We start from the raw sequence: 23384 nt of genomic DNA on the forward strand, positions 1-23384 counted from the left end.
TTTTTTTTCTGTAAAAAAAAAAGTGTATTTTAATTGTATTTGCATTTTAATTGGCTGTCAGCATCCTTACAGCTACATGGAACAAGATTCTTAATGAGCCCAGGGTATTCATTGCCCTAGAATTTTCTAGCTGCCAGCCATTAAAAGAGGGTGGAGTACGCCACACTAACTGAATTTAGCTCTGCCTAAATCTTACACACGTTAAGAATTTGGATAAACTCGGAAAACTCATTGTGTAATATTTTTTTGAACCCACACACATCATGGGAAGTTTAATCCCTAATCTTTTGATTCATTAAGTTTTGCTCATTAAAAGGCTGTTTTGCAACCCTGCCCTATTTCCAGAAAAACCGTGACCTTTCTATTTGGAAAACAGTACAGTCTTGGCTGAAGAGACCCAACTGAAGTGTGAACTCTGGAGTACACCAAGTTTAAGATATTTTAAACTAACTCAATTAAAATGTAGCATCTTCTGTCTCTTGTGACAACTAAAGTTCATTAAATCAATTTTAAAATTTTGTGGATACATGCAACATGGTGAATTGGCCAACTATTAGAGTGTTGTAAGTCATGACATTTTGCACACTTGCTTAATGTTTGTTCTGGGAAAATTGGAGTGTTTGATACAAAATCACTTTGGATTTTCTCACCATATTGTATAGGCGCAGTCTGAGGTTCTCAAAGTCAGCCATTAATATCCGAGAGAAATAAATAATTTGAATCCTCCAAAGAAATGCCGTTTGTGGCTTTATGGACACAATTTCCCGTGAACTTTTTACTATACAAGAATTCTGTTTGGGGGAAAATGCTTACCGGAAACAAAAGGATTTTTCTCATCAGATTTTTGCCTAACCACTCTTAGGCACTGCTATTACATTGACTCCTTTTAAAATTACAATTACCCTTTTATTAGTTTATGTTTTACTTTAAGCACAAAGTCATGAACACATGACCTTTTATAAACTCAGTTTTTCTAAGCAATCATTGTTATTATTTTATGCTTGATTCAGCACAACCCGACAAGTGGGAGCATTCTCCTTTATTTGATTCCATTATCTTTTTAGCATTGCCAGTTGGAAACCAGATTTCTTTCGAGAACATCAGGATCATGGTCTGTCTTGATTTCTTTTTCTGCCCTAAAGCATGGAATCAACTGCTCTCTAAGAAGTCCTGATTCCTTTTGGTTAAAAAGAGAGATTAAACTCTGGGTGCCTGGAGAACAGGCACTGGTGGGTAGCAGGCAGGTAAGGGTGCTGCTTGGGTCCTGTTGAATCATTTCTGTTGTGATAGAGCTAAAAGCACATTCAGCCGCGTGCTGCATGACGGTCAGTCTCTGATGGCCCACACCACGCTGCCCAGGGCTGAGGCAGGTAAACCATCTAGCTTTGTGTACATCCATTCTGCAGTGTGCACACAAGGGTGAACTGTCTAGCAATGCTCAGAAGACAAATCTCTCAGAACAAATTTTGTTATTGACTCAAGACTATATTTTTTTTCAAAGTCACGAAATCACCTTGATCTCTCCCATGTAATAGATCATATATTGTATGATGGTTTCTAATGTGGTTTTGTTAGCCATGAGGCCTTCCTTCTACATGCCATCCCATGAACTGTTGATTTTTATTTCAAATATTCTTTGTACCATCCGTTTCCTCTGCCTCCCTATTAGCCGCCTCACCCAGGCCGCATTTCAGCTGGGTCACAGCAACAACCTCTTCACCAACCTCCCAGGCCCCAGCCCACCCACACAGTACGACTGGACACATGTTCCTTGCGCACCTTCTTCATTACCAGGCCTCTTTCCTCTTAAAAATCTTTTGAGCTGCTCCTCTTGGAAAGTTCCACCGGAAATTCCTGGAGCTCAGCCCTCCAGAGTGACATTGTCTAGGACCCTCTCCTCTCTTAGGGTTTGTCATTCTCTAAGAGCACTGGAATGTAGCCTGTCTATTTCTTTCTGGCTGCCCTAACTGGGAAGCATTCAGAGGTTGTTTCATTTTAAGAATCTACTGAAAATCACTAGAAGTAAAAAAAAAAAATGATTAGCACATCTAACAAACACAGGAGAGTTACAAACAACGAGTTCCTCGTAAGTAATTGGGTTTGATCTCTAGGCCTGGCAGTCAGTGGTTGGCCAGAGGCTAGGAGGAAAAGATGCCTTGGAAGGGCTGAACTGAAACACAGGGAACCCCAGGAAGGCTTATGGTTTCTACTCCTTAAAGCAAATAGTCTTTATTACAGTCTATTCAACCTTGAAGGAAGCAAAATTGACATAAAGAGGGCTGTTCTGTAGATTTCCACCAGAGGGGTCTATTTGCTTCAACAATAAGGATCTATTCACATTTCATCAGTTACATGGAAATGAGGCAGCTGGCAGACTTATTAAACATTCCTTTGCCCCAGAGGGCTAGGCTTTAATTCCCGTCTAGGCGCTGGGAGCCAGATGAAAGGGCAGGATCCCATCTTCAGGGAGCACTACAGTGGATCAGGATCAGAATAGTGATCCCAAATGAGTCACCTGTGAAAGGCCAGTGGCAGTTTTCAGGTGCCTGAACACGAGGAAAAGGTCAAGCAGGCAGAGGGGAGGAAGAAAGGAAATGAGAGCAAAGGTCACTGAGTTCAAACAAACCGGGCCCTCCACCTCTCTTCCTTGTTAACTTTTTTTTTTTTTTTTTTTTTTTTGTGAGGCAGCATGTAACCAGCCTGTTCCCAAACAAGAACAAAACATTAGGCTAAAGTAATCCTAAGGACCCATTTGCTTTTGGCAGGTGTTTTCCCAGCCTAATGTATTATAAGAGTCCCTAGGGGATTGCTAGAAAGGACCTCGTTTTCTGCTAAGAGGCTCGGTGTCCGCTGCAGTTGAGTGCTGTGGGTGGGGTGAGGCAGAGTACCGGAGAGCGCTGCTCTTCCACCCCCACCTCCTACCTTGAAGGGCTGTTGGGAAACCTGCGGGTATAGCACCAACCCTTCTAAAGGATGAAGAGGCCCGTGTTCCCGATGAGATCATGCAGGCCCTGCTCTAGCCACAAAACTACCTGCCTCCAGTCTTTATGTCCGGGATTCTGAAATGTGTCCACTGCTGAAACCCCTAGGTTAGGGAGAACTCGCTCGGGTCTGAGAATTTTACCATTTTCTGAAATGCCCGGCGTTACGCAGGCCTTTTCGACTTGGAAAAATCAAGCGCTTTAATCCTGGCCGTGCGCAATCATCCCTGGGACGGCCAGTCAGGCGCAGCGCCAGCAGAGGCGCAGTAAATATTGGTGGGATGATGACTGGGAAAAACAGGCGACTTCTCTCCCTGGCTCTGCTGCCATCCACCTGTGGGCCTTGGTTTGGATTCCCTCGGAAGACAGAAAATAGGAACAAGACGCTCCCCATACGCTTCGCAAGAAGGCAGGTGGAAGCCCGCGGCAGAAGCCAGAACTGAGCGCACTGCCGATCTGCGCAGCCGCGCCCGCCCAGGCACCGCCCCCGCCAGGCTCCGCCTCCAAGCCCCCCTCGCGGCTACCCGGGCGCTCCTCGTTTACGTCACAGCCTCGCCTCTCCCCTTCCCTAGCTACACCTCCTGTTCACGCCTCCGGGCGACCCGGAAGTTGTACTTGCAAACGCGGCTTTCCCTCCCACAATCCTCCGCGCCCTTCCTTTCCAACTTGGGCCTGGCAGAGTGAGTATGGGTGCTGGGGTTCCAGCTTCGGGAATCCGGCTTCATCAGCCCCCAGGATTGTGCTGGCGAGCACAGCGGAGTCTTGTCGGAGTTGGCTCCGGCTCCGGTTTCGGGGAGATGGGAATCGGCGCTGTGTTAAAGGGCTCCCGGTGTCTGGGAGGGAAAGTGGCAGGCGTGGGAGAGCCGGGGCCGCAGGGGCTTCCGGGTCGGGGGTGCCGGAGGGGCGGCTATGCCTAAGCTGCAGGGCGGCCGGCCGACCGGGCCTTGCTCGAACATGGACCTCTGGGACCTACCTGGCCGAGGTTTTCGCCCCCGGCAGCGCGAGGCCAAGCCGGGAGGGACGACTTGACTTGGGCTTGTCCGGCTGAGCTTGTTCTAAGCCTTCCCGCCTGTATTTAGATGGCTCCCGCAAAGAAGGGTGGCGAGAAGAAGAAGGGCCGTTCTGCCATCAACGAGGTCGTGACCCGAGAATACACCATCAACATTCACAAGCGCATCCATGGAGTGTGAGTACGCCCACCCTCCGCCTGGGTCTGGCCCGCCCCACTTAAGCGCCTGGTTATTGTCCTCCTGGGACTGGCGAGTCTTGAAAGGCTAAGTGCTCTAGAAATGCGTGATCCATCAAGATTTGTGTTGCGGCTACTCTTCTGAAGGCTTGCGGGGTTTCAAGTGTACTGTCCAGAGGGATTGAGATTTCAGGAAGAGTCAGTTTTAGAAAATTGGTGGTGATCGTTACACTCGATGCTTTTGTTTTTTAATTAAATTCGGACAGGCCAAAAGGTCAGAGGGAACGAGGGAAAGCAAACAATATCTGTAGACTGCAGGAAAATTATTAAGTTTTGTCCAGCCCTGAATGTGAAATAGGGTTCTTGTTTGTTCTCTGACCCATGCAGATACGTGTTAATAACTGATAAGAGTTGTAATACCAAAAGGTAAAACGCTAGAAATAAAATGTGTCAGCATTGGCAATAGATGGTGAAGACCCACCGGTGTATGATATGCAGCAATGGGGGTGATTTGGGGTGTTCTGTTGTTTTTTTGTTTTTGGTTCTAGGGCTTGAGAAGTCTTCCCCCTTTTTCGCCCATCAAGCTAACTGATAACAATAGACACCAAATCTCTTGTTACTTGAGGTTTAAATAGGAAAAATGTCAGACGTGGAGAAAGTTCTATTCACTCACCAATCTGTGGAGCAGAATTTCTTGGACTTAACTGGGCGATCTCCTTAAGACCCACATTGGCAGGAGATGTAAATGTGGCAGCATTTGCGTTTGGCCTGGCATCCCAGCCAGATGGTGACCTGTCAGTCAGTGAGCATTAGGTGCAGTTTTATTTGTAGTCTCAGGTGGTTTCTGGGTCTATCTGGTGTCCATTTTTGTGTGTTAATGTTGATTGTGAATTGCTACACACCCCTCCTTTAGTTGTGGCAACTCAGGCATTTGACTGTCAAGGTACTGTACTGGCCATGAAGATAGGCAGGGAACCAAAGACCTTGCCTTCCTGGTAGTGAAAGGCAACAAGTATTTAGAATCTTAAGGTGGTAAGTGGCCTAAGGGTTCATGCTTCCAGCACACAAATGCCAAGCTCGTAGTCCTGTTGTCCTTCCTCCTTTACCCTGTGCTCCCCGTCTCCACACCGCCCTCTTATTATTGAGGTGTATCAGGATGAAGTTCTCTTTTCTGTCCATACTTTGTAAAAAGCAATCTTACAGGCTTCAGACATCCAACTGCTGTTTGACATCTCTGCTTGAGTAAATGGGCACCGACTTTACATGGGCCAAACCAGACTCCTGGTGTCTTATCTCTACTCCAACTCGTGCCTGATGGGCCCTTCTCTGTTTCATTTATTGGTACTTCACCATATCCTGTGGGCTGTACCTTCTGAATGCATTCACAATTTAACAAGTTTCACTGCTCTCACCCCCATTCTTAACCTAATCATGCCAGGCCTGTTCATGTTTAAAAATAGTTGTTTTGCTTTATTTTTACTCTCCCCTACTGCCTTGGGTAGCTAAATGACTGTCATCATTGTCTTTAGATCTTGAGCACAGTGTCCCCTTTGGCCATTATATTGAGACTTGCTGGGCCCTTCTCTAACTCGCCATCTCTTCTTCCTGGTCTTTTTCTATAGTGTTTTATTCTTGTCTGATGTACTTGGTGGTCACTTGCATAAGCTACATCAAAAACTGGGGCTTTGGGCTGGGGTTGTGCCTCAGTGGTAGAGCTCTTTCCTGCCTCACACATGTGAGGCACTGGGTTAGATGCTCAGCACTAAATTAAAAGGAAAGAAAGTTATTGTGTCCATCTACAACTAAGAAAAAATATTTTTAAAAAAATGCTGGGGGTTTGTTTTGCTGACCACTGTAATTCTGGCACTCTTTTATTTCTGAATAAGAATTAAATGAGCTTATTTGGGCTCTAAAAATGGCAAGGAGGCTGGTGAGCTCAGAGCAAAGGAAGAGTCTTGATTATGGGCACCTTTAGGTTGCTTGAGTAGCCTTGGCTTGTGCAAATATTTGGCCTTTTTAGCCTGTGTGAAGTTCTGAGCTTTTGCATTTCTTATTTAACTAAAAGCATAAAATCTAAACAAGTTTGTACCTTCATTGGGAATGGAGGGTTACTGGTCCTGAGCTCAGTTTTGAGTAGTGGTAAGTTAATGGATACAGTTCATGCCTTTTGAACAGTGCCTGGCACATACCTAAATTTCCACAGAATAGGATTAATTTTTGTCTTCAAACTTAAGAAATCTACTCACACATTTAAAGCCTTTGCTGTGTACACATAGACCAAGTTAGATGTGTTTTCAAAAGCGTGCTCTAAATAATCCTGGGACACTTGGTATTTTTCTAAGTGGAGATGCAGTCCAAGTGTTGATGCTAATTGCTGGACGCTGCATACTGGTGCAAAAAGGCTGTTCCTGCCTAGATTAAGGTTTTTGTTTTGGAAGGATATGCTGTGTATGTATTTACACAATTTCATGTGCATTTTTAATTTGTTCACTTATATACGAATCCTAGGGGCTTCAAGAAGCGTGCTCCTCGGGCCCTCAAAGAGATCCGGAAATTTGCCATGAAAGAGATGGGAACTCCAGATGTGCGCATTGATACCAGGCTCAACAAAGCTGTCTGGGCCAAAGGAATAAGGTATTAAGATTATTTGTTAGAAAGTGATCTCCTGTGGTGACAACAGCTTGTCCTACTCACTTTGCACAGTTCCTGTGAGTTTCCTAGTTTGGTCACTATGTGGAAGTATAAAGAAAGTACTGTGACAGTGGCTCAGAGGATGAGCTAGCATCTTTAGGGAGGCCTTTAACAGTCACTGAGACATTAGTGAAGAAGGCAGCAGTGTTGGGCAGAGGAGGGCCTTGCTTAGAGAGCAGGCGAGGTGGCATCTGGGAGGATGGTGAGAGTGGTAGAGGAAGTGCCTGGAAGCCCTCACAAAGGAGGCTGGAGGAGCAGGGCCCTGGGCCTAGACATCAGGCACGCCCAGCGTGACATGACAGCAGTGGTACTTAACCTGGGCAGTTTTACCAGCTCTGTTCCCCCTGGGTTGTTACGGCCAGGGGCTCTGCGGCTATCCAGAATGCCTGGGACAATTCCCACAAGGAACTGCCTGATCCAAATGTTAATGCCAAGATTGGGAAGGGGGGGTGCAAAGGGTGTTGATACTGGAAAGGACAAGGTGCCAAAGTAGAAGCAGGGGACCAGTTAGAAAAATGGCAAAGGTGTGGTAGAGACTGGGTGGTTCTGGTGGGGATGTTTAACACATTTTAATAGACGTGCTTCCTGAGATGATAGTCCCCCTTGGTATATCTACCAGGGACAGATAGTGGCTGGTTGATGAAGAAGCATGGAAGGGTTTTGTGAATGTATGCGGTGGTTGTTTCTGAAAGGAGGAATTGACTCCAGCAATTCACTTCCATTTATTAGGAATGTCCCATATCGTATTCGTGTGCGATTATCCAGAAAACGTAATGAGGATGAAGATTCACCAAACAAGCTCTATACTTTGGTAACCTATGTCCCCGTTACCACGTTCAAAAGTAAGTTTCACTCCACTCCATAAAACTGTAAAAATGACTTTTTAGTCCTTTCTTTTTGGTACAAGGTATTGAACTCAGAGGTGCTTTACCACTGAGCTATGTTCCAGCCCTTTTTAAAGCCTGAATTCACCTCTTCGGATATTTCCTGTGCACTTTGTGCCTGGAAACTTTCCAACAGGAATATGAGTAACAGGCATAATTTCACTTTAAATACAAAACTGATATCTTGGTTATAAAAAGACATGGAAAATGAAATAGAACTATATCCAGAATTTTCTAGAAAGATTTTTGGGGTATTTAAATACAAAATGAATGAATGCTATCTTATCACTTCTTTGCAGATCTACAGACAGTCAATGTGGATGAGAACTAACTGCTGATAGTTAAATAAAGTCATAAAACTGTTTTGGTTTTCCTTGTCTGATTGTCATGTGTGGTTGGGGGATTATCTGGAGAGTTGTTCCTACATTCTATTTCCTGCCTAGCTCCTGGAGTCTATTTGGACAGGGTCTAACGGTTTTTAAGGTGATTGACTTGAGAACCACTGCTCTAAGTTGTTGCAAAATTGGAGGTGTGATGTTAATGCTTTTACTTGGAAGTTTCGTTCATTCTAAGATTATTTTTTCCCCCCAGAGATTCAGTAAACACGCCTGTAGAATCTTAGATTTAATGGCGGGGGAAAAACGGCAGCATGTCTTCAAGCTGCTATCTGTATTGAATACACTTAACCTTCTAAAATAGATTTTTGTGGCGGGGTGGTGGTGCTGGAGGTCATCCTAGGCCTCTTGCATGCTAAGCACAACAATCAGATAAACCTAGAGGCAGAGTCTTATTTCAACCCATTTATAATTATCACTTGAGTTATTTTTAGAGCTAAGGTTCATAAGTAGAGATTTTTGAGGTTATCATAACAAATCAAGAATTCAGGCTTCAAGGTGTGTCAGGGATTTGGTTTAGTTGGTAAGTGCACCACTGACCCCGCCCCCCCCCCCCCCCCGCCCCCGCCTTAAAGGTACACCCAAGCAAGAGTGGGATTGTGGACCATCTCCGGGATATTGCACTGTCCTCTGCGAACGCAGATGGGTTGGGGGAGATTCCAGCTTGTCCATTCACCAATATGACCGCCCACCTTAGTGTAAGGTTAAAAAAAAAAATAGACTGAGGCAATACAAAAAGGTTTCTTATTAAAAAACTTGGAGGCCCACGTTGAAAGCATGGTTTGTACACAACATTTTTGGAAGGACATATAAAGTGAATACAACCAAATATATTAAAATGGTTTCAATTACCAGCATTGAAACAAAACTAGTGCAAAAAAAAAAAAACCAAATACAATTGCACGGACAGTGGCTCTGAAACCTTGAAAGTGTACTTGATTTATCACTTCTCATTCTAAGTGATAAATGAGAGCTTGGGACTCTTGTCCCTTGTTAGAAACATCTGTTTGATCAAAGAATGAAATCATAATAGCATTGTGGCAGGACACCCATTTCAGCAAATCTGATGGAAGTGAACTTGCCAGTCGTTGAAAGAACAGGTGGGGACCTGTGCCACTGACTGTCCAACTTGATTCCCCTCAAGAATACATAGAAATGCCCAAGCATTGTCAGTTTCTCCAGCCACTGCCAGGTTGCTCTTCCAGATACCAGCGTGTAAAATGTGCTCAGAATGAAGTTTAGACTGACATCTGGGTTTGTGTTCTGATGACCCAAGAAGGTCCAGTCCATGCTTTGGTATAACAGACTCCAGCGTGCCCAAGGGAGATGATCTTGCTACAGGCTACTCAGCTTGAGTTCAGGCTGTGATTGGTGGCTCATTTCAGAAGTTTTGAGACTGTACTGATTGATCTTGGCATTTTCAAGTTTGGATTTAATGTCTAGTGGCTTTTCAAAAAAGTTTACTAGTGACTGTTCAGTAAGAAGTGATGCTAAAATATGTTCAAGAGAGACAGTCCAGTCCCCTTCTGCTGACTCAGGAAATGCCTGGGAGTCCTGGGGCGTCTTCCCAGGGTCCACGAAAACAGAGTCCTGCTCTAGAGAAGGAGCTGAAGCCTGCAGGTCCTCTGCACACTCCTGGGAGCAGCTTCCTGAGCTGCTACTGCGCTGGCCCACCTCCCCGATCTGCAGCAGCAGGGTGGTTACTGTGGCAATGGCTTGATACAGATCATTTTCTTCTGGATCTTCATGGAACATACTGTACAAAGTCTTACAGAACTGGATAAATTCTCTCTGAAATTAGGGGGGGAAAAAGCCCATGTATAGCAGCATAACCAGGTTGGAAGTATAATGTATTTTTAAAGAACCCTGAGAAAAGCACAACTAGTCCTGAAGAAGCAGAACAAAAGGTAGTCACTGCCCCTCCACTCTGAAAGCACCAACTCAACACACCTGGACATGGGTCATTTGTATGTACATAGGAACTGCACAAGTGTCCCTGGAGGATGTACACAGCAGGCTGACTTGTACAAATGTCTCCTAAGAAACCAAAGCTGTTAAGAGAGTTTGCCTCAAAGCTTTATAGCTCACAGGCTTCTAAGTTTATAGCTTGTTTATAAGGATGTTGAGGCTGGAGTTTATTCTAGATAAGAAAATGGTGGAAATGGCTGAAATATTTACATTGAATAAAATTAATGGTAAGTTCAGTTGGTGGGGACACCACACAGGACTTAATGCTGTGGAATATTTTTTTTAAAAAAGTGGTATCACCTTTGCCTAGCATGTGGCAGGCCCTGGTTCTGATCCTAGCACCACCCAACAAAAACATTAGTACTGACAGTTCTGGGTGATCAGATTTAACTGACTCATGTTTCTAAGGAGTAGAATGAAAATTCAGAGCAATTCCCTAGTAAAACAGAGACAGTGGTGGCATTTCTCACACCCGCTATGAAATACCAATCAAGATATTTTGTGAGCTAGGGTTGTGGCTCAGGGGTAGAGTGTGTGTTTAGCATGCGTGAAGCCGTGGGTTTGATCTTCAGCACCACATAAAAAATAAATGTTATTAAAAAAAAGATTTTGTGATTACAAAAAAGAAACATGGCATGCTAAATTCCATTGTTTCCCCCCTTAAGTGCTAGGGATCAAAACCAGGGCTTCGTGGACATTAGCACACTTCTAGAAGAGACCAGTACACAGTACCGGAAGTCCTAAGATAAAGGAACATTCTTAACTAACTTAAGCTGCAATTCTCAAATATTGAGAGACCCTTTTCAAATCAAAACTACTATCATACAATACATGTAAGCAGGAACCCCTTTTCTGGAAAAAGCTCAAAAGTTTTGGAGACTGGGTGCTATATATGATACAGGCAATGATTTTTTGGGGGGAGGATGGGATACCGGGAATTGAATTCGGGGGCACCTGACCACTGAGCCACATCACCAGCCGTACTTTGTAGTTTTATTTGGAGACAGGATCTCACTGAGTTGCTTGGTGCCTCACTTTGCTGAGGCTGGCTTTGAACTCGTGATCTTCCTAAGCCACTGGGATTACAGTGTGCGCCACTGCGCCCAGCAGGCAGTGATTTTTAACAATGCACTTGTGCGTGTGGCAGAACTAGAAATCCCAGGGCTTGCTACATGGGCACTCCACCAACTCAATTACATCCTCAGCCCACTTTTTAAATTTAATTTATTTTTAAAGGCTGATGTGTCTATAGTGGCCCCAAATGCTTTTACTACCTTAAGGAATAAATCTGTTATCACAACCTGAACAAATAAATTTCATATAGACATTAAAAAAGCATGAAGTGGGCTGGGGTTGTAGCTCAGTAGAGCACTTGCCTCGCATGTGTGAGGCACTGGGTTTGATCCTCGGCACCACATTAAAAAGATAAATTTTGTGTCCATCTACAATTTTTAAAAATATTTTTAAAAAAAGCATGAAGTAAGTAGCAGCTTCATTTTGAAGAGTTTGGAACATCTGATGATCACAATTTAAATCTCTTAGTAATATTCAGCTCCACAAAATAATCCTGAATTTTGGAAGAAAAGGGGTCCAAGTTTAAATACTAATCTTGGCAAAAATCTCTTTACAAAACAGTTCATATTCTTTACAGAAAATTCATACCTGGCTCATTTTGGGTAACTCTTTCTCAGTTTTATCTTTTTCTTTGGCTAAATCCTTAATCATCTGTTTCAGCTGCTTCTGATAATCAACTGTATCACCTTGTGACAAAGGGAAACATTAATAAATTCAATGACAGCAAGCACGGCAATGGGCATGGGAAAGGAAGGGGGATTCCACTAAGCAAATCCATAAAATACTAAAAAGCAAGAGTTTCCATCAGAAGGAGATTTTTACAGTGACTACAGATTCCCATCTGTGTTCCCCGGGAGAATCTGCCACCAGAGGGCCCCGGGAAACAGCAAGGGAGAGGAAGAAACCCAGTGGGCACCACTTCCACCTCGAAGGCCTCTGGATGAAAGCAGTGGTCTCCCTGGGGATTCTCACCAGGGAGGGCAGAAACCAGCGGCTTCAGGGGGGGTGGCAAGGACAACTGTGTCTGGGGACAGATAATGAAAGAGGTACATGCCATTGGACTTCCCAAACACCAGGGGTCTTGACGTGGACAACAGAGGATTCTTTAATGGTGACTGGCTGTCTCGGTCATTTTCAGTGAGTGCTTAAAAAAAAAAAAAATTAAAATTTAACACATTTCCTAACAAAAACAAGTAATTTAGGCAACAAGTAACTACAGACTAAGCCAGCAGCTCCCAACCTGTGGGCTGCAGACTCTGCAGGGTCCAGAAACCCAAAGGCCCATGGAGCAGTGTCTGGACAGTGAGTAATATGTCCCATATCCCGAATCTATACAGATAACATGCAAATTCAGAATTCACATGTCACATACAAATTCAGAGAGACTTCTGATGTTGACCTGGAAGAAAGTAAGTAAAATCCCATTCGTAAAACTAAAACCTACACACATACAAGAAACTAGAAATATACTCAATCTCAGAATGGCAGAATAATTGGTAATTATGTTAAACTTTTCATGACAATCATTTCTCTATACATACTGCTATATTTAGATGGTTTAAGAATTAAAAAAGCCTTACTAGACTCAAAGCAGCACCTTACTTTGTTGGAGCACACTAAAAAAAAACTATATCAGAACCTTCACACATTGCTAGTGGAGATATAAAATGGTTCAGCCTTGGAAAATGGTCTAGTAGCTCCTCAAAAAACATTATGCTAAGTTAAAGAAACCAGACAAAATGGCACATATTATATTAATTCCATCTGTATGAAATGTCCAGAAGGCAAATCTATAGAAATAGCAGGTCATCTAAGGTTGGGGAAATAGACTGGGCAAAATAGCTAAAGGGTTGGAGGTTTCTGTTTAGGGTGAAGTCAGGTTCAGAAATTGATTATGGTAAGCTTTGCACTACTTGATATATGAAAAATCATGGAATTGTACACTTCAAACAGATAACCTGAATAATATGTGAAATATAGCTCAATAAAGATGTTTCAAAGAAGCAATTATCAGGATATGGACAAGGAAAGATCCTTATTTTTAAAAGGTTGGGACTTAGTAGGGAGCCATTCAGTGAAAACAAATCAAAGGCAAAATTCAGTTGTGATTCAAGAAATGTCCACAAGGTGTCACCACAGCCTTGGTAAGCTGCGGCTCTCCTATTAGGTAGATTTCTGAGTTGGGGAGGGGTGTTCTTTTCCACAGTAAATGTTCTTGGATATATATGAGTCCTCACAAGGAAATCTTTCTCCACATATAGCTGAACACAGAGATGAGCAGCTGGAGTTTTATTAGTCAACATTGAAACAAAAATTTTTGGTGGTGCTGGGATGGAACCCAGGGTCCCACACGTCAGGCAAATGGTCCATGTAGATGGAGTTACACTCCCAGCAAGAACACCACTTGGTATGGACCCAAGACCAGCATGTAAGCCTTGTGGAGCACTGCTCTCAAATAAAATAACTCATCCCTTGAATCTTGGTGTTCCCAGAAGGAACTAGTCAAGTGAGGTGTCCCTGCGCCCCGCAGAGACCTGACAGCCTCTGAATCTCTGTGTGTTCATTCACCCTTCCAGTGGATCATTCTCATTCATTTTGTTTCCTTCTAGTGGAAATAATGTTCTTCTAGAAGTTTCCTCTAGAAATCAACCTAGTGAAACTAACTGAGCAAAATTGCCCAATACCTGTAAAGGTATCAATCTGCAAAGAAAACTCATGATTTCAGTCTTCCGGAATACTCTTTGTCTCTTTTACCACCTGACATGGTTTCAAAGCACCTAATATTCTTTTCTAGTTTTTATGCACAAGTGTGATCCCGGTGGAGTCCAGAAATTTTAGTGAGCTCTTCTGGAACTGTGGAGGCCTTGGGTTCCTCCCTGCTTCCTGAGCTGCGTATCAGCCATGCTCACCAAGACTGCCATCTCCCCCGGCAGAGGACCAACTCTCCGCACCAGGTGGGTGTCTGTGGCCAGGGTTGGTGCACTCTGTTTGGTCCCGCTGCCTCTTGGACAGGCAAATAGGATGAGTTGGAGGCCGAAAGGAAATCACTGGACATACAAATTTAAAGTTGAGTTAATCCTCATTATACGTCCTAATTAGTGACTTCAAACTTTCTGATGTGTGTGATTGTCCCACCTTTAACTAAAGAGCTATTCATTATGGTTGGAAGTAAATGGTTAAAATTTAAAGAGAAGTACCTAATGGTAGTGTGAATTCATGATCTCAGGAAACTGAGGTTTTAGGTTGTTTGCATTCTTAAGACTTTTTAACTACATCAAAAATTCACAAGTTCAAAGACAGTCTCAGCAAAAGCCAGGCACTAAGCAACTCAGTGAGACCCTGTTTCTAAATACAAAAAATTACAAAACAGGGCTGGAGATGTGGCTCAGTGGTCCAGTGCCCCTGAGTTTAATCCCCAGAACAAAAATAAATCAAATATTAAACATACATAAATAATGTATCAAATCTTCAGTTTTATTTTAACAATTTCGTTTCAGTCACACCGTATCTCATAATCATGTTTTAAAAAGTTTGAGAGTTGATTTTTCTAAAAATGTGAAGGTCTATAGCTGCTTTTTTAAAATTATTTTAAGATGTAGATGGACACAACACAATGCTTTTATTTTTATGTGGTGCTAAGGCTTGAACCCGGGTCCCACCCATGCTAGGGGAGCACTCCACCACTGAGCCACAATCCCAGCCCCTACAGCTGCTTTTAATAATTAAAATGTCTTAGGAATTGACTCTATTTAGAAATAATTCACAATGAAGTCAGATCAAGAATCAAAAGCTTCAAATTCAAAAGCCAGTAAGTTTAAAAGCATGTCAAGATGGAAATTCTAGCTATAATACCTATGCAACTTTTTATAAATTATTCTAAAATGAAATGTTTATTATTTAAATACCAAGATAAAGTCATTGAATAAAATAAAATCAGTCATATCCTACTGAGGAGTAAGATCCTGATAATGATTATAGAAAGACAATGATAAATAAAGGAAATATATATCTTCTATGTTAGTGGAAAAATATTTGGTGCAAATTAGAAAATAAAAGACAGAACTCAACTGGCAGGCGGCTGGGAATGGGAAAGACGGTGGAATGTATGGGACATCACTTTCCTGTGTTCCTATATGAATGCACAACCAGTGAAACTCCACATCAAGTACAACCACAAGAGCGGGAAGTTATACTCCATGGATGCATGATGGCAGAGTACCCTCTACTGTCATGTATATCTAAAAAGAACAAATTAATTTAAAAGACTCAATTGGCATAAAAAGTGGAGAACTTGGCTGATACTACGCAGTCTGTACTTAGGGAAGGAAGGGTCCTGGGAAGGGGCAGGAGGGGCTCTGTGGCCAGGAGAGCTGGTTGGAGAAAATGTGCCTCAGGCACCAAACACTAAGGCAGCAATGGCCGAATTCAGAAGCCCACAAACAATGTCCATGTGCATTTTCAATTTCTATGTGTGCTCTAAGAGTTGTAGAAGCCACCAGCATCTTATGATCCTGGAAATGTCCCAAGCTCCCCCGGATCCTGGATGGGAAGTTCTGTCGCCAGCACCGTCCTGTACCAGAACCACAGTAGGTCTGTACTCGTGTCCATTAGTTTTAAAGATACAAGGGACACATTAAGGTTTCCTTGTTCTTGTTCCTGTCCACGTCAAGTCTTGACCTCAAAGGCTTCAAAATGACTTCCTTTGTTCCTGCCTACCAGTGCATGATAGCAACTCTTATGTGCTAGAAAACTCAAATGGTACCCAAAAGCAGGAGCCTAAAGTAGCCACCCACTGAGGTAACCAGGATCTTGCTCCCCACATTCTAGTCAGTGATTCTCAAACCCCGAGTCAGTCATCTGGGCAGGGCCCAGTGACCAGATGGAACAAGCCTTCCAGGTGATTTGGACCCACGCTCAGGTCACAGTTCAGTATTTACAATCTATGATCTGAAACACCAAATTAAAACATTTGTCACCCCAAGTCTACATGAAAATTTTAAAAGGACTTCATTGTCATGTACAAAGCTGATCTTGTGTTGAAACAGGGCTCAGCCTGATTTTCCCACTTGGCCTTGCTTACCTGGAGGAATATGAAGCCTATATAACAGTTTGATTTTCTCATTCATTTCTCCATTATACATAATATCTGTAAAAATGAAGGAGAGGAGATTGGATATAAATGGTTAAGTCTTCTTGTCACGACACAAACTTACTACAGAGGGAGAAAGGTCAATGCGTGTGGCCACCACCCCCACCACCCCAGATGCACACCAGGATAGAAAGGAGAGAGTGGAGGGTGGTGGCTGGTGACCGAGTCTCCAGGCAGCACTTTTTGAAGATTTAATTTAATGAACAAAGGTTAGGATCGGGCCACCACCATGCCTGGGGTGCCAGGGAGAACAAGTCCACGGCCTTGTATGTTGAGGGCCCACGCCCCGCCCTCACTAGGGAGCATAAAGGTGGTCCTGGGAGGAGCTTGCAGAGAGAGATGGAAAGACCACAGAATCACAAGAGGCCAGTCACGAACGTGTCTCATCATCATGTGGGCCTGCCTGTCCCACAATCCACTCTGTTCACCAGACTGCCCCTGTCCCCTCCGTGAGGACCCAAGGAGTCATACCCAGACAGCTAACGAATGCCTTGAATTCCATGAGCTGGTCCATGTTGTCATCCAGGAGCCGGAAAGTCCTTTCAGCGAGGATCTCCGTATGGGCCCCACAGGTCCACGGCGAGACCAGCTGGAACAGGTGTGCAAACTGCCGGGCATCGATGCGGTACTGCTCGGCGTAGGGCCTGCTGGGGTCGTGGCGCAGGACCCCGGGCCTCGGCTGCTCCCAGTAACAGCTCATCATGTGTTCTCTCTTGAAACGGGGAGGGAAAGAGAGCTGTGACCAGTGGCAGCAGCAGAACCCGAGGGAGGCTCACACCCCTGAGCCAGAGCCAGAGCCAGGTCTGGGGGCCCCACCTGTGATCCTGCCTATTTGGAGGCTGAGGCAGGGTGGCAGCAAGTAGAAGCACGACTCTACTGCTTTCTTTTTCAATACTTTCTGAATTTTGACCCACATGAGTATATTACCAATTTTGAAATTTTAAAGCAAAAAAAAAAAAAAAACAAGAACAAAAACAACAAAGGCCAGGTGAAGTCTTGGGAATAGACTAAAACTAGAGCAACCAGACTGGCCCTGTCACTCACTACGTCACATGCATTTTTTGGACATGTCAATTGGCAAAAGCCTGATAGGGTTCCCAGTACTATGGGGTTCTTTACTATTCAAAGTCCTTCCTCTATGAAGAAAGGAAACAAGGGCAGATGCCCTAGAGTTAGTAACACGGTATGTCGCAATCCTTCTTCCACGGCCATTACAGAACTGTTAGAAGCACCACAAACACTTGCAGGTGTTAATCAAAGGCTTAATTTCCATTCTTAAAAACCCGAGTGCACCATGAATTTCCACGTATGTTTGTGCATACTGCCAGCTAGAGACCCACAAAATGTTGCCCAAAGAAAATGGTGACAATATGTGGGCATATAACTACTTTATATATATTTATGAACTTATAACTAGTTTACAGAGAGTCCCACAGAAAACCAAAGAATAGGCAAAGGAAATGAACAGGTGACTCACTAAGGGATAGACTTAGCCAATGAACGAACAGAATCGTAGAAGATCCATGATATCAAATGCAGGTGGGTGTGGCACGTGGGAGACAAGTCCCCTTGGACGCCTTCAGTGAAAAGTCAAAATTATTTTACCAATATTGACTGAAATTCAGAATGTACATCTCCCATCACCCTAAATATCACCTTCAAGAATCCACCCTACAAAAAATAACAGCACTGGACCCAGAAAAATGCACAGCACTGTTTATGAAGCAGCAAAAACGCAAACAACATAAACGTCCCTCAGAGGAGGACGGCTACTAACTCATGCATGGTTCAGCCCTACAAGGAAACTATGCGATCATTAAAAAAGACTGAGATCTGTAGATAATGATCTAGAAAAAAGACCACAGTGTATGGTCAACTAAAAAAAAAATTCTTAGGCCACTATATGTGGCACGATCTTTTGTATGGGGGCGAGGGAAGCAGGTATGCGCGTGTCCCCATTGTGCACATGTGTGTCTATAGATAAAGACCGGCAGGGGGCAGGAGTCAGGAAAGATGCTCCCCATGTTCAGTCATTACTTGTATAAGGCAGGATCACAGGGGCAAGGTAAGGCCCTTCAGTTTCTTGCTTAAAAGCTTTCTTCTTTTTCTTCCTCTTTTTTAAAAATGAAATTAGGTATAATTTGTTTTGTATCTTTCCATTAAATTTTGAGGACAAAAGTCTTATGCAGAACAAAGAAGGAAACAAAACAATAATCAAAGAGATCAAATGCCCTTTGGGGCACAATCATCCAGCAATCGTGGATGACTTTAGGTGATCATTAGTAAGAACATGTCCACGGAACACGTAAGGCACTGTTTCAGGGCCTGGATGTTTCCAGGAGAGCTTGTGACCCAAGGTCTGGATTTACATTGTGCACATCCCACTTGGGAGGACAGGATTAAGGACAGTTTCTCAGTTTGAGAGAAAGTGAAACATCACAAATCTGGACTTCAGAAATTTTAAAAACTGCTTTAGTGATTAAAATAAATTTCATTAAGTGCTAAGCATGTCATTCATTCTTAATGGAAAGAGTCTGAAGAAGTTGGGCAGAGCTGACTGTTGCTTGTTGGCATAGAGAACCAACGTGCCTGTTCACTCCAGGCTTAGGGAAGGGCAGTTAAGGAATGGCCTCCTCTTGAAGAACCTGTCACATGTTTATCATTCAGTGTAAGGGTGTTTCCACATGGCCCCTGTTCTTGAGAAAGTGAAATTCCGATTCAAAAGGGTACATGTGAAAACCCAGCAAGAGGACATTATAGCCGACAGAACTTCAACAGGCTTTAAACTATTATAATACACAGACTATTAAAGCCATGGAAATTCAAAGGTCAAGACCATGGGAGAAAGAGCAGTCTCAGAAGGCTGCTGGGTGGAGCATGGGTTCAAAAAAGAGGCGCCCTGGGTTGTACCACTGAAGCAGACACCCAGAGACAATGCTGCTTTACTTTTATTTATTTCCCTTGGGAGTGCATTTTGAAAGTTACCTTGGATTTATAGTTTAAGTTTTTGTTTGTGGTTAAGCCCTCCATAAAAGAAAGCTTTTTAGGACTAATTATAAATATGAAAAAAAAATTTAATAAGTATCAATCACATTGTTTATCCTTCATAGGAAAGAAACAGGAAACCATCTAACCAAGTTCTTCCATAATTTTTCCTATGAAAGATAAACAATGTGGTCAGTACAAAGCAATTTCTTTTTATCATTAATAAATCTTATTGTTATATAAATTTGGATGTGTGATGTCTCCTGTTTTCTCCTTCTTGAAAACAGTCCTATACAAGTCAGTCTTTTTAAGCAAATAAACCAAAAACACCTTTGTAATTTGTTTCCCTGCTTTTAGGTTTCCAGTATTCCCTGTGTTCCTCCTTGAAAAGCCAAAGGGGATCAGGAGAGCAAGTAACCTTTGACTTTGTCTCACGTCACAAAGGAAATGCTAAAACTTGGGGACAGGTGCTGGCTGTGGGGGACCAGGGCCTGCCAGCTGTCACCATAGGCCCTGCTAACTGGAATGAGGAGCACCAGAAGCCCTCCACCCAACAGCCCATCCCAGGGGCCGTGGGAAGGCCTCCTCCAGGCCCAGGAAGGCCTCAGGCCACCCAGCTCGAGTCCCTGCAGAGCACTGCTGCTCAGGCTGTGGCCTGCTCTGGCAATCTGAGCTAGGAAGTGACAGGGGCTGGTGTCCCCACCAGGAAGAGCTGAGGAAGGGCTCTGCCACGCCAGGCCAGCTTTCCAGAATTGCTTCCTGCCCTGTCTCTGTGGGGAGGGGCAGTGCATCCTGGGCCTGCACTCTTTCAAGGAAGAAAACTCCCAGCAAGGAGTCTGAAGAGACACTTCACAGGGTGATGAGCCTGGCACTCCACCTAAACCCGAGGACCAGCAATCTGATGTACCCCGTAAACTGCTGCATGACAGATCATCGACTTGTTAAATCAGCGAAGACTGGTCACATGAACGAGTACTGATAGTAGCATCAATGGGAAATATACCTAACGAGCCGCACACCTGCCACAGAAATACAGAGATGGGCACACGTATTCCCAGGTAGAAGCATGAGTAATTAAAACTTGTGTCAGGTGATGACTTCAGCGAGGGTCATGGTCCCTCTGTTGACTAGGAACCCACGCTCATTAGCACAGCATGGATCAGGGAAGCCCGAATCACAATGCCAGGCCCTCTCGGGACAGTGTGGGCCACACAGCCCAGTGGAGCTGTCCAGGGAACCCTGGCTCCTCCCTCCCGGATGCCAGGCTGTTTTAGGGGAGGGTAATGCTGTCTCAGGAGGGCCCTGGTGTGTGGGCAGAGGTGGCGGGCTGAGAGGTTCTGGATGGAAGCAGGCAGGCGAGCCTGCTTCATCCTCTGCTGCCACAGGCCCCTGCACTTGGCAGACCCCTGCAGGCCGTGCATGCTCACCTCTGGAAGGCTGGGTGCTGTGGGCTGGGCCAAGCTCAGGGCCCGTAACTCCCTCTTCTTCCCAGATTTCCATACCTTGAATAGGTCATAGAGTTCCTCTAGGTCCTCAGGAAGAATCGACACTTCGGGGATAACAACACGGAGCTTAAGGAAAGCACAAAGAAGCGACGGAGTGAATTCTAGGTCTGTATCCCGGGAAGACTGGAGGGGACACAAAGGACTGGCTTCCTTATGTAGTGGCTCTTTTCCTCCCAGCATCTATTTCCTTCTGACACAAAGATGGCATGACAGCAGTTTTCCAAGTGTTTTGTCCCCAACCTCTTTCCTGTTCACACAGTACCTCCAGACAAGGGTCCCCTGCTACAAAGCCAGCGGGCACCACACGGGAAGACGGCTCTAATGACAGCTCCCCCTGAGGCCACCTGTCTAGACACTTTACACACCTCCTATTCACGGAGGCACTGGATGTCATCCCCACCATGCAACAGGGGAAACTGAGGCTTCCAGAAGGGAATTTGCTCAGTCTGACCCCAGATGTTTCTACACATGTCACTCCTAGTAGGTTTTTAGTTCTGTACAAAAATAAACAAACAACAACAAAAAACCCTAGTATTCTTATACACTCCCAGGTTGGCACCCAAACACCATAAGTGCCAGTGTGAGGTGTCCTCTGCTCACCACGTTCTGCTTGGTGGTGTCCTCGTGTCCTTGGAGGACCCTGATCCTGTGCTTGCAGCGTAGGTGCTCAATCTGCTCCACAGACTGGTCTCCAAATTTCTGGAGGGATACAGGAACCACTTACTTGGAAGCCCTCTGTGTCCAGACAGGAAACAGGAAGTAGCCCAGGAACCCTCCCTCCACGGCCATCTCTCAGGCATGCTTCCTAGTGGGAAGGGGCAGGGGCTCAGGTACCTCATAGGAGTCCCGGATGAGGTCAGCAATGTCAGTCACAGGGTAGGGCTCCCGGTCATCAGAGAAAAAGGCGTGATGGCTGCCAATGGGGGGCCCCGGGCTGTCTTCATTCTTGATATGATCTAGAAACCTGAGCACACCTCCAAGCTAAAGGCCGCCGCTGCCCTCCTCTGAGCACCATCACCCACTGCCTTCCCTCCCAGGGGCATGAGATGATGCCAGCGGACTTCCAAAGCCCCCCGCCTGGGAGGAGGGCCAGGCAGCAACTTCCACGGTCATTTCAGAAAGAAGGAAAGACATGCTGAAAGCCAGGCTTGTCCACCTTGGCCCTGTGGGTAGGTTTCTGGGGTCCTGCGACTCTCCAGTGCACTCGGCACAAACTCTGTGCACACGTGTGATTGTAAGCTTCCTGTGTTCTGAAAAGAAACTCCCTACTAAAGTGCTGATCAGCAGGAGCTGGGCCTGTCCTGCTGTGACTTTGATTTCACTGTCACCAGCATGTGTACATGAAGTGTCGGAAACCTTCAGTTGGAAGCCTGAGGCCAGCATTTCATGGTGTCCCCAGCCCTGTTCAAGGCCACTGTAAGTCCATCTAATTTTCTTAGAGAAAAATATTTAAAGTCCTATCCTCCTGGATTTGCACTTGGTGACGAGGGTAAGGGAAGGTACCTCCTTTACCCCATGCCAGTGACAGCACCCCACAGTGGACTGGCTCTGAGAGACCACAGGGTGACAGGTACCGGGCACAGTGGAACAGAAAGTATCCACAGGCTGCGCACCTGCTGTTGCTCCTCCTGTGGTCGCCCAGAGTCCCAGCTGCTGCCTACCCCACCCCCATCTGGCCACAGGGGGAGTGGCCAGGGCCCACCTGCTGAGGATCATCAAGGCCTGCCCATCGTCCTTGCTGCTGCACAGCCCCTCCGCGTTGGCTTCCAGCACGGCCAGCCCCAGCTGGAAGATGGCCTTTATCCCATCGTAGAAGAAGCAATCGACGACATTCACCGCGCTCTCCAGAGGCATGATGTTGAGGAACAGAGTCAGGAACCACGACAGGGAGACAGAAGCCAGGGCCGAGAGATCATGCATGTGCTCCGCCAGCTCGGGGAGCTGCTCCTTGATGAGCTCCTCAAAGACGGACTGGTCCACCTGAGCCCCTGCAAAGGGAAACCATGGGCTCACACTCTCCAAAATGACCCTGAAACTAAAGTTATTATGAGATGGGCAGGACAATGTCAGAAAGAATCTGAGTCCAGAGAAGGACTCACACTAATTTTTGCTATTTTAAGATTCTCCAGTGCAGTTTACCTTTCAACAGGTAAAAAGATAGTATTTTCCAGAAACAGTGCTTGCTCAACTATATCGATATGAAAAGGGAGGGGGCTAACCCCTACCTCACACCATACAGAAAGATGCATTTGAAATGGGTCGTAGACCTAAATATGAAAGTTAATACTATAAAACTGCTAGAAGAAAATACAGGAAGAAATATATTTCTTAGGACATTAAAAACACTAAGTATAAAAACAACCATAAACTGAACTCCAGCAAAAACAACACAAAAACCTGCTGTTCATAGAAAAACACCACTAATAAAATGAAAATTTAAGTGTCAAACTTGGTGATAACACTTGCAAAATATAAACCTGACAAAAAAGTCTTGCATCCAGAAAAAGAATTCCTGCAACTTAAGACAACAACCAATTTTGTTTTTTTTTCCCACAAAGATTTATCT

General features: G+C 44.7%; 2 protein-coding genes across 6 annotated transcripts in view; one reads left to right on the forward strand and one right to left on the reverse strand.

The window, feature by feature from the left end:
• The window catches only part of Rpl31 (ribosomal protein L31), a 157096-nt gene extending 148990 nt beyond the window's left edge, over positions 1 to 8106 (forward strand). The window contains exons 1-5 of one of the 2 annotated variants that reach the window (XM_076832944.2): positions 3574 to 3661; positions 4061 to 4167; positions 6676 to 6801; positions 7588 to 7700; positions 8042 to 8106. In XM_076832944.2, the coding sequence (XP_076689059.1) occupies positions 4061 to 4167; positions 6676 to 6801; positions 7588 to 7700; positions 8042 to 8073 (378 nt within the window). In that variant the 5' untranslated portion in view covers positions 3574 to 3661 and the 3' untranslated portion in view covers positions 8074 to 8106. Of the gene's footprint in view, positions 1 to 3573; positions 3662 to 4060; positions 4168 to 6675; positions 6802 to 7587; positions 7701 to 8041 lie in introns of those variants that run through there. The other variant, XM_076832943.1, reaches the window with a different exon arrangement.
• Positions 8107 to 8726: 620 nt separating this feature from the next.
• Positions 8727 to 23384, reverse strand: part of Tbc1d8 (TBC1 domain family member 8) — a 121034-nt gene continuing 106376 nt past the window's right edge. For 2 of the 4 annotated variants that reach the window (XM_076832519.2, XM_076832518.2), the window contains exons 12-20: positions 22521 to 22806; positions 21653 to 21782; positions 21419 to 21517; positions 20816 to 20884; positions 16800 to 17040; positions 16260 to 16325; positions 12234 to 12323; positions 11768 to 11865; positions 8727 to 9928 (exon numbers count right to left, since the gene is read on the reverse strand). In XM_076832519.2, the coding sequence (XP_076688634.2) occupies positions 9473 to 9928; positions 11768 to 11865; positions 12234 to 12323; positions 16260 to 16325; positions 16800 to 17040; positions 20816 to 20884; positions 21419 to 21517; positions 21653 to 21782; positions 22521 to 22806 (1535 nt within the window). In that variant the 3' untranslated portion in view covers positions 8727 to 9472. Of the gene's footprint in view, positions 9929 to 11767; positions 11866 to 12233; positions 12324 to 15205; positions 15418 to 15441; positions 16127 to 16259; positions 16326 to 16799; positions 17041 to 20815; positions 20885 to 21418; positions 21518 to 21652; positions 21783 to 22520; positions 22807 to 23384 lie in introns of those variants that run through there. The other 2 variants (XM_076832520.2, XM_076832521.2) reach the window with 2 other exon arrangements.

Source organism: Callospermophilus lateralis, chromosome 14 (assembly GCF_048772815.1).
Source record: "Callospermophilus lateralis isolate mCalLat2 chromosome 14, mCalLat2.hap1, whole genome shotgun sequence".
Classification (NCBI taxonomy): Eukaryota; Metazoa; Chordata; class Mammalia; order Rodentia; family Sciuridae; genus Callospermophilus; species Callospermophilus lateralis.